This window comes from Clarias gariepinus, chromosome 28, assembly GCF_024256425.1.
Source record: "Clarias gariepinus isolate MV-2021 ecotype Netherlands chromosome 28, CGAR_prim_01v2, whole genome shotgun sequence".
Classification (NCBI taxonomy): domain Eukaryota; kingdom Metazoa; phylum Chordata; class Actinopteri; order Siluriformes; family Clariidae; genus Clarias; species Clarias gariepinus.
The window spans coordinates 7,086,803-7,102,611 of record NC_071127.1 but is presented as its reverse complement, the minus strand read 5'-3'; the positions used below and the strand labels follow the sequence as shown (position 1 = coordinate 7,102,611).

The window sequence follows — 15,809 nt, the reverse complement described above, 5'->3', positions numbered from 1 at the left end:
CTGCCTTTTCCCCCAATTTTTTCCACATATTATAGTGTTAAAAACTAAGACAAAACTAGCTTTACCTGTAATTTTATAGCTTGCGTCCTTACTAAACTAACTCCTATAAGTAGGCCTAATAATAATGTTGAAGTATTAAAAGTGTAAATTCACAATAGAAAAATAAGAGAAGAAGCATAATAAACTGTACCTGTGTGTAACCAAAGTGTCACTTGGTCTTCTATAAAAATACTGTACACCTGTTCTTGTAGGCTAAGAGTAACTCTCAACACCAATCTTCATTATTGAGATACGGTAGCTAAAGGTAACTTTAAAGGAGCTGAAGTGATCCACAGGTCATAATTTCACAAAGCCAGGTTTTATGAATGGAAGAAAGTCATCACCAGGGGAAAAGATCCATATAAATTCTTGTTTAGGGTTGGTTGATTAGCATTTTGAAAACTAGGATATAATGTTTTATTCTTAGTTTGGGGTCATTGTTGCGTTAAATAGTGTTGCACCAGTCTAAGTCTGGAGAGGTTTTCTTCTAGGATGTTCATTTTATTGGCTTCATTCATCCATCTTTTAATTCTATTGCCAGTCTCCCCATGACAGCCACTGAGAAGCACCACCATAGTATGATGTTGCCACCACCATGTTTCATGAGAATGGTACATTGCCGGGCATAAAAGATGTGGTGTTTCAGAAAAGCAAATTATTGGCCTGCATTAAACAAAAAAACACAACTAAGAAGATTGCTAAAATTATGGAACTGGGTTAAAAACTGGTTAATGCATTATTAAAAATCTAGTGATATAGTGTTAAATCTTCAACTTACATGTCCATAAGAAAACCACTTGTTAGTGAGACTAATCAGAAAAAAAGTCTTCAGTTTTCTAAGGAGCATAAAGACTGGACTTTGGAGGAATGAAAAAAGGTCCCATTATCAGCATTATCAGAGCAATAGCATTGACGTTATAGTGTTATGCTGATGTCATAGTGCTTTGGACCTAATAATGTAATTGGCGGTACAGTGGTGTAGTGCTTAGCACTGTCACATTGCATCTCCAGGGTCCGGGTTCAATTCCCCGCCTTTGGGTCTGTGTGCATGGAGTATGCATGTTCTTCCCATGCTTGGTTGGTTTCCTCTGGGTTCTCCCACATCCCAAAGACATGCAGATTAGCCTGACTGGTGTTCCCAAATTGCCCATAGTGTGTAATTATTGGCTGGAGGTCATAGCATGGTTGTAAAAATGGGAATAACTACAATGATAATCACTATTTGGCCTCCACGGTCATCCCTTTTGGACACTCACTAGATGGATCGAAGGAATAATGTAATGCAATCACCTTACATTATAACATTTTAAATATTTTACAATGTGTTCTAATTAAAAGGTGCTGCGTGATAAATATGCACTAGGTGAATTACTCCACAAAGTAATTTAAAAACTTTATTATTAAAGAGTTTAAATACAACAACAACAAATTATTAAAGCTTATATAATATACATATCTCTTTATATACTTATACTATATTATAAAAGATGATGAGTGCTTCTGTAAATCAGTTTCAGGACTGGTTCAATCGTGTAATAGTTGGGTACTCAGAAACACAAACTTATTGTGCCAGTGACAGCCTCATTCCTCCTGAAGTCATGGAACAAAACACCTAAAAAGCGTATCGACCTATACCAGTTGAATAACTATTCATTAACAAGAATTAATAGAAATCAGCCAGGATGTTATTGTGAAAGGTGTGAGGTTTCTCATGTTGATGCATTAAATATGCTTGGTTCACGTATAAAAATGGGTCCAGCGCACTGAGAGACAAAGCCATTGAGACTTCAGTGAGATCTGACAAAGTTTCGTCACAGAGATTTGGCAAAAATGGCTCGAGGTAAGGCTTTGACTTGGTGTTATGTTACGACTTTGGCATTTCAGTGAAGAAATGAGGATCTTGATGTTGGTAGGTCACTGAACTACAGGTATGGCTGGTATTAAAAAATAAAGGGTACATCCAGGCTTGACTTTCTTCTTGACTTTTCTACTTATCAGTTTATGGACATAAAGCTAGACTTGTGGTGGTAACAGTCACATTGTGCTTCATTTTTTAAATACGTAATGTACACCAATGTATTGCTTCTCTTCTTCTACAGTGTTGGTGCTGCTCTCTGTGGTGGTGGCGAGTCTGTTCTTTAATCAAGGCGCGACATTTGAGACCCAGCGGCTCTTCAACAACGCGGTCATCCGTGTGCAACACCTTCACCAACTGGCTGCCAAGATGATGGATGACTTTGTAAGCTTGCTTCAGATTGATTTAAGCCTGGTTTACACCTACAGTAGGAAACGTGTTAGCTTTAAGCTTTAAGTTTGTTGTATTCACTAGCTGAATCTTGTGTTGTGTTGCAAATCTAAAAGGAAGAAGCTTTGTTACCTGAAGAACGCAAACAGCTGAGCAAGATCTTCCCCCTGTCATTCTGCAACTCGGACTCTATCGAGGCTCCGGCAGGCAAGGACGAGACCCAGAAAAGCTCCGTAAGTCACAAAGCTGTATTCATTAACAATAAATAATGAAGCTTGCTCAATGTACTATATACTGTACATCAGTAAGTCAATATAACTCTTTTCATGGCCATAACTGTTAAGTTTGTTTTGTCCAAGGTGCTGAAACTGCTGCACACATCTTATCGTCTGATCGAGTCATGGGAGTTCCCCAGCAAGAACCTGGGCAACCCTAACCATATCTCTGAAAAGCTGGCTGACCTGAAAATGGGCATCGGTGTGCTTATTGAGGTGAGCAGGAGAGCAACGGATGAGTAACTGCATGTAGTGCTGTGTTGTACGCAATAGAATGTAATGTGTGTTTATTTACATCAATAATGAAGATCTCGTGCTATCTCCATCAGATATGATTTGTTTAAATGAATGTGCCATCGATTATTTCCTGATAACCGCACGTTCTGTTTGATTTCTTACTTTGGGTCCAATAGGGATGTGTGGATGGACAAACCAGCCTGGACGAGAATGACGCATTTGCTCCGCCCTTCGAGGATTTCTACCAGACCCTGAGCGAGGGGAACTTGAGGAAGAGCTTCCGTCTGCTGTCTTGCTTCAAGAAAGACATGCACAAAGTGGAGACTTATCTCAGCGTGGCCAAGTGCAGAAGATCCCTGGATTCCAACTGCACCCTGTAGGGGGCGCGTTAGAGTGAGCACAATTTAGCCACAGCCTGGGATCTGAGACAGGTTTTGGGTTTTAGACTTTAGGATTTTTTTTTTTTTTGTAGTATTCAGGTGTGGTTAAACGTATTAGCCTTTTTCACTTATAACTTTATGTATTGATCCTGCTCACTAAGGAGAATTCCTCTCATCACACATTTTGCAGATTTCTCTCTCCTTGCAACTTCAGGGTTGTAAAATGGGACCAATTTCACAATGGTGCTACGCAAAAACAAATTCGGCTTTATATTAAACAATGACCAAAAAAAAAAAAAAAAAAATCTGATTAAAGTACAGTGTTAACTATGGAGTGGACGAGTTTGCTCCTGGTTGATAAATGTAAAATATTCAGTGTTAATTTTTTTATTAGAGTCTAAAATCTTCATTTAGTATTCAGCTTTGTCTACTCCTGTGTATGTGAATCTGTTTTTTTTTGTTTTTTTTGTGGATTTCTAATAAATCTAATCTATGCATTAATATCTGATTATTTGTGATTTATTTGTTTTTCCTTGGGTATCTAAGTCTGGGAAAGACTTGTGAGTTCAGAGCTGACATCATTTTTAGGCACAAAAACTAACCTGCATTAAATTATTGTTAATTAATGCAATAAAATGACATTATCACATTAAAACAGAATTGTGTTAATTGGCAAACCTGATTGATCAGAAGGGGTTTAATTGTCCATAACAGCATCTCAGAGAGTACAGATTTATACAACGGGTTTAGATTAAATCATTCAATTGAACACAATTGTTGAAATGGTGACAGATTCTGTAAGAAGACTTATTTAACATCTATGGAAGGAGTCTCCAGTGTCAATATTTTCAACTTGGGGAAATTTTTACAATAGAGGAGCTGTGCGGTTTGGTGACCATAGGTAGCAGGAGTAGCTCAGTGGTTAAGGCATTACACTACTAATCAGAAGGTCTTAGGTTCAGTACCACCAAAGTTGCCACTGTTAGGCCCTTGAGCAAGGCTCTCCACTGCTCAGATGTATAATGAGATAAAAATGTATGGCTGTCTGTCAAATGCTATGGCATGTAAATAAGTGGGACCAATTTCACAATTGTGCTATGCAAAGAAAAAAAAAAGAATCTGGCTTTAAAACAGAAAACAACAAAGAATATATCCAGGTCCATTGCTTTTGACTTTGCCAATATTTGATAATTTGATTAAACAAACGTGTTAACTTTGGAGTGGAGTATGCTCCTGGCTGATGAATGTGAAATATTTAGTGATAATTTTCCTATTAAAAAGTATTTACTCTTCATTCAGCTTTGTGCATTCCTGTGAGACTTAAGACTTGTCCATTGCTGTCAAGTCCTTAATGTCTAACTGGGGCAGGCTGGTGAGCAAGCAACCGTTTAATAGGTTCTGTAAAGTAAATTATAACAAAGTAATTATTTGTGGGCATTCCACTACAATAGATAGATACTTAATTGATCCTAAAGGAAATCCCAGTTTGATTTTTTTCTTTAGATAAATGGATACTTTATTGCTCCTGAAAGGAAACAAACTAACAAGCAAGCCTAACCAAACACAAATAAGATTCTTTTTAATAAATAAATTAGTTTGCATGCATCTGTTAATGAATATATTTCACTTAATATCACTATCTGCATAAAAGTGCACCTGGAGTGGTCCTCACAATGACAGTTACGATGGAACTATGTGAATCGACTGGGATAAGAACACAAAGAAGGCGTCATAAAAACTTTTACAAAATCTCCACAGCAACCAGTAATCCAGTAAGCACAGGACAACCCTGAGGTGATCGCCTTTAACGATGATCCATGCAGTCGAACCTGAATCGGCAAGTTACGTCCTAATCAAAACACTGTCATGTCTCTGAAATCAGGACACATCACATGAGGGGACACCAGAAGTTACTTTATATATACTGTAAAGATGCTGCAGGAACCAATTCAGGATGGAATACTTTATTCTTTTAATGCAGTAACCAGTTACGCATATTTATATACATTTACTTTCTTTCGTACACAATAATCACTTAAAAAAACAAGAACAAACAAAAACACAAGACGATGTAACATGCTTCTCAAGTAACCACTAATGAAATTAAAACCAGTAATAAATACCCACTCACTCATGCTCTCTTTCTCTCACACACATACAAAGTTCTCAGTACCCAAACGTTAAGCGGTAAAGAAACAATAAATACAACACAACATTGATGGCTGTTAGAGAACATAACATCCTTTAAAAATAGTCACTCCTTAAATTCACACTGCCTTATAAATAATCTGCCAAAAAAAAAAAAAAAGAAACACACTACAGCTTTATTTATTTATTTATTTTTAATCGGAATGAAGAGCCGCGGCGACTCAGCTTAACGTACCGTCTGGGTGATTCTGCAGCCTTTTCATTGACAGAAGAATAATTCAATACTTTTATCTCCTTTAGCATCTAGTTCCTCCGGCACCAGTGTACAATCAATTCTTCTACCAAACAGTGTTTATAAATCTTTTACCGGTTTTTCTCCCATGATGCTGCATGCGTATCCCAAACCCCTTCCTTCTCCGGGAAAAGGTTTAACATTAACCTATTTGGCAAGTGAGGCATAACTCAATCCAAGCTTATGGCTGAACAGTTAAGGGGTTGAGGGTCTTGCCCGGGGGACCAACGTAGGGCCCCTCGATCAGTCTTTGGACATTTTAAAATAAAAAATCATCCGGTCATCCTAACCAACATACAACCACTTTAACCGCTTAAGCTAAACCAGAGACAGAAAGCTGCACAGTGGAGGGTAGACGGCATCACCGAAACTGCTCTGAAGCTCTTGCAGAAAGGTCACAGGTAAGGGGTAGGTGTCCAAAAAACATTCAAGACTCCCCCCTCCTTCGCTAAGGAAAGTGAAGAAGCAAAAGGCAAAGCGGGTAGTGTGTTGAGGATTAACAAAGCAAGAGAGAATCATCGTCACTGGTTTCTGTTCTAGCTGTAGCCTCTAAGCAGGCGTCAGGAATCTGAGCCGTGTGAACCATCCCGCAGTGTTCGCAGGGCCCGTCCCGGATCGCCGGTCTGCTTTGGAGCGAGGGCGCGGTAGTGGGCGCATCCGTGTCGGTTAAAGGGACGAGGAGCTCCACGTCTTCATCCTCGTCTTCTTCGCTCGTCGTCCCGTTCTGCATCTGTCTCAGAGGGCTCCGGTTCTGCTGCGCGAAGCGTGAACCGAGGGACATCCGGACCCAGCGGAGACCACGCGCCACAAACGAGCCGCGCCCGGCGGGAGGTGGGGGTGCTATTTCGTCGCTCTCGGGCACGGCGTGTGGGGCAGCGCTCGCAGAAACAGACACAACGGTGGCGGTGGGAGGGGTTTTGTGAGGCAGGAGGGAAGCTGACGCTCCGCCCACCGCCCCCTGCTGCTCGCCCTCCGAATCATCCGAGTCGCGGCGGTCTGAGACGCGGGTCGAGCTTCCGGCGCTGGTAGCGGCGCTTCCCAAGTCCGTCTCCGCCCCTGCGCCTGAGGACACCAGCGCTAAGGAGGCGGAGTGGCGAGAACGTGTGAAGTTGAAGAGGCGCCGCCAGACATTGCCGTGGCGACCAGAGGAAGGCAGCCGGATGGAGGTGAAGCCGAGCTGAGAGCGAACGGCCAGCCGGAGATTCTCCAACACAGAAGCCTGGGGGAGACGAGAGAGAAATTTTTTTTAAAGGACTTATCAATAATGGATTTATAAAAAAAAAAAATTTGTATGCCAAGGATAATGTTTGGGGGGGGAGGGGTGGGGGGGCCATGTATAGTCAAAAAAATAAACACAAATAAAAATGTAAAAAGTGAAAACACAAGTAGGTTGTCTCACCTGATTGCCAGAACAGACGGGGAAATCCTCCACGGGTGGGATCAAACCCTGAGCGATGAGCTGACCGTATGAGGGAGGAGCTTCTCTCCTTAGTAACTCTGCCTCAACTCTGGACAACTGTGTCTCAAATGACCTAAAAAAAAGAAAAAGATTAATGAGCTAGAATTTTGTTTTTTTAAATAAATTATATACAGTCAGTGCACAAATTATTAACTAATTCGAGTTATGTATTTCCACAGATACGAACAAATCATGTAAGTAACTCATGTATATTGTACAAAAATAGACACCGAGGGGGTGCGGAAGAAATGAGTCAGGCTGAATGATTTTAGTGAATCAGTCTGGAAGCACAGGGATAGAAAATACTGTCAGGACAGTTTTACAGGACAGATGAGTTCAGAGTCCAATAAAGGGGAAAACTGCCGTGAGACAAAAAGCCATCTGGGATTCCCCTTGTGATTTAAAGAGAGAACACTCTTTGACATGTTTGAGATTAATTTTCTTTTTCGTTTTTTGGCCACATGATGGCAGTGTTGGGGAAGGGCAAAGAGATTTAGTCAAGCGGGTTAATGTGCTTTGTACGCCTTTGCCACAAATAAAAAATATAAGACTCACTTTGTCAGACTTGAGAACAAATCCAACTTACTCGAACAGAACTCGTTCATAAGTCGGGGACGACGGGTTTACTGACCTGCGCTCAAAGCTTCTGAGAGAGTAGAGTTTGCAGGTGCAGCCGAGTGCGATGACGAGCAGCAGGCCGCACACCAGGCTTCCGATTACAGCGGCGGCGATGACGCGTGTCGGCACGGCGACGGGGCAGGCATCCTCGTCACTGGCGTCCCCGCAGTCGTCCTGCGCGTCACACACCCAACTCTCGAACACGCATCGGCCGTTTCTGCAGTGGAAGTTCCCGGGCTGGCAAAAAGCGCAGTTCTTCTCGTCCGAGCCGTTGGGGCAGCGGTTCTGATAGTTGCAGCGGTCAGATCTTGGGTAGCACGCACCATTTCTCGAGCAGGGGAACTCGTCTTCACCACATCCGCTGCAGTTAAGCTCGTCTCTTCCATTGGCGCAGTGCCAGTAACCATCGCAGCGCTGCTGCTCCGTGTAACAGCCCCAGTTTCCTCCACACGGCATCTCCCAGGGCAAACAAAACCCCTCGACCTGGTACGTAGCGTTGAACCCTCGAGCAGTGTTGATCTTATCGGCATAGAAGTGCACCCGGAGCTGCCCTGACGAAGAGATTATCGTCGTGGCGGAGGTGCGCGAATCGAGGGCGGTCAGAACGCGGAGGAGCCGCCTGGGCTCCGCCTCCAAGCCGTCGTAGACTTTTACAAAGTCTCCGTAGTAACCGGTTCCATCCAGTTTGAAATCCAGGAAGCGCAGGACGACCCGGCGGCGATCGCCTGTATCGATGAGCCACGTGCAGTCGCTGCCCGGAGGATAGAAGTCTGGATAGTTCGGAGAGCTGAACGTGCCATAGAAGTTTTGCAGGCGGAGCTCGGAACACGCCGGGGCATCGCAGTCGATCTCGTCGCTCAAGTCCTGGCAGTCGATGGAGCCGTCGCAGCGGAGGGAAGGCGGGAGGCAGGTGAGGACGCGGGTGTAGCGGGACACGCAGGGGAACTGATCAAACGAGCACGGCTGGAAGGAGAAGATGGACGAGGAGGAGGACGGGGGGTTGGGGTGAACGCACAGCTCCTCGTCCGAGTTGTCCCCGCACTCGTCCATCGTGTTGCACCTCCACGACTGCGGGACGCACTTCCCGTTCGCGCAGTGGAACTGATCTGACCCGCAGCTCGCCTCCTCTGACTTTCCTGGGGAGGAAAAAGAAACGGGAATAAATACACGCTTCTTAATCAGACTGCAGTGTTATATATAAATATATACTCAAACTCCATATTCCCTAAAAATCTGCATTTCAGGCCTAGTCCAATAAAAGCAACAAAACTTTCCAAATAGAAATATCCAAATCACAAAGCAACGATTTTTGCAAGCCAAGTCAATTAAGTAAAGCGTTTGTTTGAAATCGACTTAATAAACACAATCTCACACCTTCATTCTACACGTTCTCTCTGAAGGTAAGAATAAATACAACTTTTAATCGCACAATAATAAGCGTGTATTAAATTTTTTTTAGATAAATCAATGGTTGTTTTTTTTTATATATTTTTTTTATCTGCATCAGTTGTTAGCAAGTTTACAATACAGCCAGTGCCATCTTTGGTAATTAAAGTATACTTTTATTTTAAATAAGTAGTGCATCTTCTCTTCCTGTAGGCCAACTGCGATGAAACAGAGCCTACAGTACATGTTACCTCAAGCTCGGTCAAATAAAAAATTTGTTTGTGTGCACAGACAGACAAAAATTCCAAAAACCATTTTCCATTACTCAATTACGCCCCCTTTAAAAATTTTATTTTCTCACAAATATCTTAAATGTACAGACATTCCCACTTTTACTAGTTTTATTATGTCTATAAATAGATAAATATTTACTCTGTTGTAGTTACAAGTGAAATTTAAAAGTCAAACAAGGGTCGATCGTTTAAAGCAGATTTAAAGAGCTTAAAATAAATGTTTCTTCAGTAAATATACGCTGATTAAAATATTAGTAGACAGCTAGAGAAGACTAATCGGTTCGAGGTTATTGGGTTCCTTTTTTTAAACAGTCAGGGTTTTGCGTGCCCACGTCTGAGAGCGGAGACCAAGCCGTGTCCATTCATCCAGTCACAAACAATAATCTTACACAAACTTGCTCTTTCCTCAAAATTCTCTAAAGAACAACCCACTGTACATGCTCAAGGCCTGGAAACCATTAAATATTTATAAAAGGCAAATGCAGACAGCAAAGCAAGCAAGACTAAATCCAGAACGGAGGGGGATGGTAATGAGGGATGTGCAATAGGATTATGCAACCCGGCCTCCTTATAAATAGCAGTGTTTTATTTTCTGCGCTACCTGTGATGTAAGAGAGCCTGAAGCCCTTGCCGGTAAGCGTGTCGTCAGAGTGGAATTTAATCCACACGTGGTCCTGAGAGGAGATGTACGGAGCCGGGATGGACGAGCCACATGCTCGGTACCCGTCCAGGTTCTTGTAGGTGCCGATGGAGATCCAGTCCAAACCGCAGCGGTGCGAGCTCTGGATTTCAAAATCCTGAAAACTGAACATTAAAAAAGGTTTAAAATTTAATTAGATATAACGACGAGTTGACAACCCTCGGAAGTGGGTCTCACTTGGGTTATTACAACCTGAGTAAGCAACACAGACCCAGGAGCTGATAAGATTGGTACAGTCAACCCCGGGAATTGGGGATTACGCTCCTAGAGCACTCAGAAATTGTATGTGAATTTTGGATATGGTCAAAAATAAATCAATCTAGTCTAGAAATTAAATGCCTATTTTTATAGTTACATTTAGGCATTCGGCAGACGCTCTTATCCAGAGCAACTTACATTTGTATCTCATTATACATCTGAGCAGTTGAGGGTTAAGTTGCAACTTAGTGGTTGTGGGGTTTGAACCTGGGATCTTCTGAACCGTAGTCCAATGCCTTAACCACTGAGCTACCCCTGACCCATAGTTTCATTTTAAACTCAACTTAATACATTATCCTTATAAAAAAAACAACAACAACAAAGGAATGTAAAGGTAAACCCGTATATTGCTGTGTGTCCCGCAGTGCTAAAATGTAAAATACAGATGTTAACCCTATATGTACAGTTACTCATACAGTTGTTTCATCTTTGGTCTGCGCTGTCGTTTTCCTCTACAGTCGTTTTGTGTTCTCTCTACAGTACTAAAAGTTTTATACAGTGTTATATTTAATAGGAAAATTTGCCTGAATTTACATTAATATTTATTTATTTATGTTACAAAAATTAGTAAATAATATTGTGCTCAATAGTTTAGCATTAAAACGCATGAAAAAAAAAGGCATAAAAAAAGTGTTCTTACCACTTATATTATAGCAACTATGAACTTGTTTGATCTCTTTTTTTCGATAATTAGCTGTGGATAAACGCTAAATTAAGCTTTCCTGTTTCCGTGGCTCATCTTCTGGACAAACTCCGGTGAACAAGCTGTTACTATAGAAACAATAACCTATTTATCACCAGGGTGCATTAATATAAACCTGAGATCCGCAAACACACTACTGTTTAGATCACCTGTTTGAATTTTTTTTAAATAAAAAATCATCACGCCCTTCAGTTTCATCATTGGATCTAATCTAAAACACGTCACCTGCACTCGGTCTTACACAGACGAGTGTTCACAATCTCAGAGGACCAGACTAAAAACAATGTTCTCCCTGCTCGAGGGCTCTTACAGTTGTTCATCGTCTGTGCAGAGTGCAAAAATCACACCCCGTGGGTGCAATTCTGTACTGGTTACCATGGTTACCAAGAGAACGTCGCTATTACTGATGCGGACGGCCTCAGAATGACCAAATCGCACAAACGGCGTTGTGTAACGTGTGAGATATTGTCACGTGGCCAGGATCCTGATGTAGGAACTACAGTAACGTGTTTGTGTATATATCACACACACACACACACACACACACACACACACACAAATAACGAAACAATGTCCAGTGCAAACATTAACACAAGATACTATTATCTGAAACAGTGTAAAACTGTGACTTTGACATGTGTGTTAATGAAAGTTCAGTATGAAGTGTGTGTGTATATATACATACAGATATAGGAAAGATATAGTAATGTTCTGCTGTGCTATAAAGATGTGTGTTTGTGTGTGCATTAAAATTAGACTTCGGGTGTGTCTCCACATCAGGATGAGGATTTCAGTCTTTAAACTGTTAATGCCTGTGTTAATGCCTTTTGAAAAACTGTGTGTATGTTAATATGTGTTTGGGTGTGTCTCTTCCTCCAGGTGAGGATTTCTGTCTTGAGAGCAAGTGTGTTAATCCCTTTTGAAAAACACTAAAAGACATTATAGTGTGTGTGCGCGTGTGTGTTATAATGTATTGTCACCTCTGTAATCGAGAGTGAGACACTACTACTACTAAGTGTGCTAATGCCACTTGTAAAGTGTGTGTGTGTTTTGGTACCTGATGGTGATGATCTCTCCAGGATTTGCGCGGATGTTCCAGCTGCAGTTGATACGAGACGGATACTCAAAGGGCCACCCAGGACTGGTGATCACACCGCTGGAGGCCCTGATCTGCTCCACCACATCTCCACAGGCTACAAACACACACACACCTATAGTTATAACTACTAACTATTTAAAATAAATAAATAAATAAATTAATTAATTAATTAATAAAAAAAAATATATATATATATTTTTTTTTTGAGGACAGAACCCTCACCGTTTGAGATTCCTGACACGTAGACATTATCACCGTGCTGCGAAGAGAACCCTTTACCTAAAAATGGGAACAATAGGGGAAAAAAGCTCAATCAGAAACAATTATACATCAGCATCTGTGTACTCAAACATTTGATTTTGACAGGCTACAGATTGAAGCAAAACACTTTAGAAAGTTTGACCTCTGAGATTAATAAGGACAGGAATCACCAGGGACGACATAAATTGCAAAATGATTTACGAGACTACAACAGAAATATCACGTTTTCCCTATCATCTCTACAGTCTAATGCTGTGTTAATGACACCAGGGAACCTTTTCAGAAATTTCCAGAAACTACTTCCCACTTCTTTTTTTGGTGTACATGTGGCCTATAGAGCTACCAGTCAGTGTTCAGTAATTTCTGATACAAACACAACCCTGAAGACATCTTATACACCCATATAATCCATGCTGCTATTTCTTCCTGCCTGCTTGCTTGCTTTTCGCTCTGCCTTTCTGTGGAGTGGGGAATTGTAAGACGGCCAAATGCATCTTTCCTACCGGGAAGTTGGAATCATCCCATCTCCCACATGGTCATGAACGCAGCAGGACTATCCGAAACACGTCATAGACCTCCTCAGTAGAGATTTATTTTAGAAACCTAATCGAGTCAGATAATGGACTATTGACCGGAAAAAAAAAGTTTGCTCCTCTGGAGACTTATACGTTTAAAACATTTGTGCTTTGATAAAATTAGATAAGATAATAAGATAAGATTTTTCTCTTTTTTTTAAGTGAATAAGAAGACTACAGTCACATCGTTCAGTTTTCTACTGGCTCACAAGATTTAAGCCTGCAACCTTTTGAAGCTAGAATAAATTAAACTGCATCTATTTTCAACAAACCAAAATATCATGGATTGATATTTATCAGGTTTATTATTATTATTATTTACAAAACCATTCACTATTTCCAAACATTCCATAAAAATTATAAACAATATTTACAAGAGAATATTTGCATGCCTGTGAGAAAAGCAATATAACCTGTGACAAAACAGTTTTTAGATGAAAAAAAAAAACTAACCTAATGTAGGCTCCAGGGATTTGTGCATGAAACTTGAAAGAAGCGAGTGTGACAAGATTACCAGAAGAACTCATTCTCCAGCACACTCAGTTGTTTTACTTATAGTATTGTGCAGAACTAACAGAAACAATACCAAACAAATGCCAAAAACAAAGTTACTTTTGAAAAGAAATGTCTATAGAAAAAGTTAATAAACTTCTAATATATAAGGAGCACTAAAGAGTCTTGAAATAAACGATCAAAATCTGGTGTAAAAACACTTTGCTTGAAGATACAGATTTGTATACTTTTATAAGTAAAACATATGTCAGGTTTTACTAAGTGTGCTGGAGGATGAGTTCTTCTTCTAAAAATGTAATGTAATATGTTGCTTACTTTACAGGCATGCAAATATTCTTCTTTAACGTTATGTATTTATTAATTTATTAATTAAAGAAATGGTGAACGATTTTGTACATTATTTATACAACACAGACATGATAAACACATAGAAAATTACAAAATCTGTACCCAAGATATCGCTGAGCCTAAGTCTTTCACACAGTACTGTATGTAAAAAAAAATTAAAAATAAAGATACAAATCTATTTTAAAAAAATATATATTAAAATAAAAATGCGCGAGTGTGGCAAAGTTACCAGAAGAACTCTTTTATGCTACATACTTTTTACACGAAATCCTCTTTTATGCTAGTACCGACTGTGACTCTTTATGCTCTTTATAGAAGTTTATATATCGTCAGCCAAGATAATAATGTATACACGCTTAATACAAAATGTTGCTATACAGTATTTATTAATATATGATAATATTATGATATTACTTTTACTCCTCACAATACTAACTCCAGCTCCCTAAGTGGGATATTGGGGGGGGGGGGGATATATATATATATATATATATATATATATATATATATATATATAATTTGTGTATAAGGTTCTGAGTGTAAAATAAATCTGGTTTTTAACTAGAGTTGTTTTTTTATACATGTCATAGAACCAGAAGTTAAACCTAACACTTTGTGTAAATAGTAATAACTGATTACAAACATATTTTAAAAATGTATAAGGTTTGCAGAGACCAAAAGTTTTTTTTTTTAACAATGCAGATTTACTTTGCATGATTATATAAAGTGAACATGGTAGAGTGTGTGTGTGTATGTGTGAGTGTAACAGAGAGAGAACAATAGAGGTTCTTTGTTCTTTTGACTTCAGCTTCAATCCATCCAGCTGTTAGTGAGCGCGCGCACGCACGCGCCCTCTCACACGAGACCATCTGTCCCTAAAACACTCTCGAGCCCTTACTTACATATTAGAGACGCTTTAGTACTTACTGAGGAAGACCATGCTGAGAATGAAGAGCGAGTCTGTCCATGATGAAACCGTCTTCATGCCCCAAAGGCAGGCCATAATCACCCTCTTCTGCCTCTCTCTACTTTATAACTGTCTGAGGCTTGGGTTTATTTTAGTCTGAAATCTAACACACATTGATTTTGTCCAGACAAAAAAATGTTTAAAAATAATAATAATAAAAAAAGCCACACACCCACAAGCAGTGTGTTTAGGTAGACATGATGCTGAATAAACACTGCAGACAGTTAGTTATCTGGTGTGGTGGTAAATCAAACAAGTGTGTTAAGCGCACAGATCAATTAGTAGGTATTATAATAATAAATAAATTAAGTAATAATTATATATAAATACATAAATAACTTTTTCACCTCAAATTTTGCGAATACTCGCTCTTGAGACTAATAGGTGCACAGACACGAGAGTGAGCATTTCAGATTAAAAGAAATAATCAAAAAGAGGAAGTTAAAAAAGAGAGAAATCCTGAGGTGATTGTCTTAGCGACGGCTAAGTATGCTAGCTCGAGCTGCGTTAGCATCGAGCTAAAAACAACACAACTGAAAACTGACTGGAGACAGTCGTGTAAAAGACTTAAATACGAATTAAACCACGTAGAAATAAACCCGTGACACAATTCTAACCTAAGTTTTTAAACTCTAGATGTGTGTAAACGCGTGTTAGCTAACTCGCTAGTCCGTTTTCTTTGCTTTTCACTAAACGATTCAGCTGCACCAAACACTGAGCTAAACCGAAATGTAAAAAAATATATATATATATATATAAAAAAGCAAATAAGAGTAGGCTGTTTGTAGTTTAAAAAAGAATAATGAAATAATCCGCTTTGTTGGTCAAAAAAATAAACAGAAACAATAACAATAAGCGGTCCGTTATGCGCGTTTCTGCTCCAAACAAAGAGCCGGTGACATTGTCGGCTCCGCGGCCCGCACACAATAACCCCCGATACATCCGGGAACTTCACCACCCTGCCTGCCTGTCTGACTGGACTGCTGAAACATCCGGGTACTGCACCGTGGACG

The 15,809-nt window shown here is 40.1% G+C and overlaps 2 protein-coding genes across 2 annotated transcripts; one reads left to right on the top strand and one right to left on the bottom strand.

Moving 5' to 3' along the window:
- Window positions 1-1,811: 1,811 nt before the first annotated feature.
- Window positions 1,812-3,614, top strand: gh1 (growth hormone 1). Its single transcript, XM_053490020.1, has 5 exons — window positions 1,812-1,879; window positions 2,139-2,278; window positions 2,401-2,517; window positions 2,644-2,775; window positions 2,973-3,614. Exons 1-5 carry the CDS (start codon window positions 1,870-1,872, stop codon window positions 3,174-3,176), a joined length of 603 nt encoding a protein of 200 aa, XP_053345995.1. The 5' UTR covers window positions 1,812-1,869; the 3' UTR covers window positions 3,177-3,614.
- Window positions 3,615-5,124: 1,510 nt separating this feature from the next.
- Window positions 5,125-15,705, bottom strand: lrp12 (low density lipoprotein receptor-related protein 12). The gene is made up of 8 exons (XM_053490124.1): window positions 15,144-15,705; window positions 14,757-14,899; window positions 12,355-12,411; window positions 12,091-12,226; window positions 9,974-10,176; window positions 7,707-8,829; window positions 7,016-7,148; window positions 5,125-6,835 (listed from the first exon to the last, which is right to left on the bottom strand). Exons 2-8 carry the CDS (start codon window positions 14,830-14,832, stop codon window positions 6,113-6,115), a joined length of 2,451 nt encoding a protein of 816 aa, XP_053346099.1. The 5' UTR covers window positions 14,833-14,899; window positions 15,144-15,705; the 3' UTR covers window positions 5,125-6,112.
- Between the last annotated feature and the right edge of the window lie 104 nt (window positions 15,706-15,809).

Bases quoted from the DNA above. Each gene is read 5' to 3' on its own strand.
- gh1 (XM_053490020.1), top strand. The intron at 2,279-2,400 runs GTAAGCTTGCTT...CAAATCTAAAAG, and splicing joins CCAAGATGATGGATGACTTT to GAAGAAGCTTTGTTACCTGA. The intron at 2,518-2,643 runs GTAAGTCACAAA...GTTTTGTCCAAG, and splicing joins ACGAGACCCAGAAAAGCTCC to GTGCTGAAACTGCTGCACAC.
- lrp12 (XM_053490124.1), bottom strand. From the start codon at position 14,832: ATGGCCTGCCTTTGGGGCATGAAGACGGTTTCATCATGGACAGACTCG. The intron at 12,227-12,354 runs GTGAGGGTTCTG...GTGTGTTTGTAG, and splicing joins CGTGTCAGGAATCTCAAACG to CCTGTGGAGATGTGGTGGAG. The intron at 10,177-12,090 runs GTACCAAAACAC...TTTAATGTTCAG, and splicing joins GGAGAGATCATCACCATCAG to TTTTCAGGATTTTGAAATCC.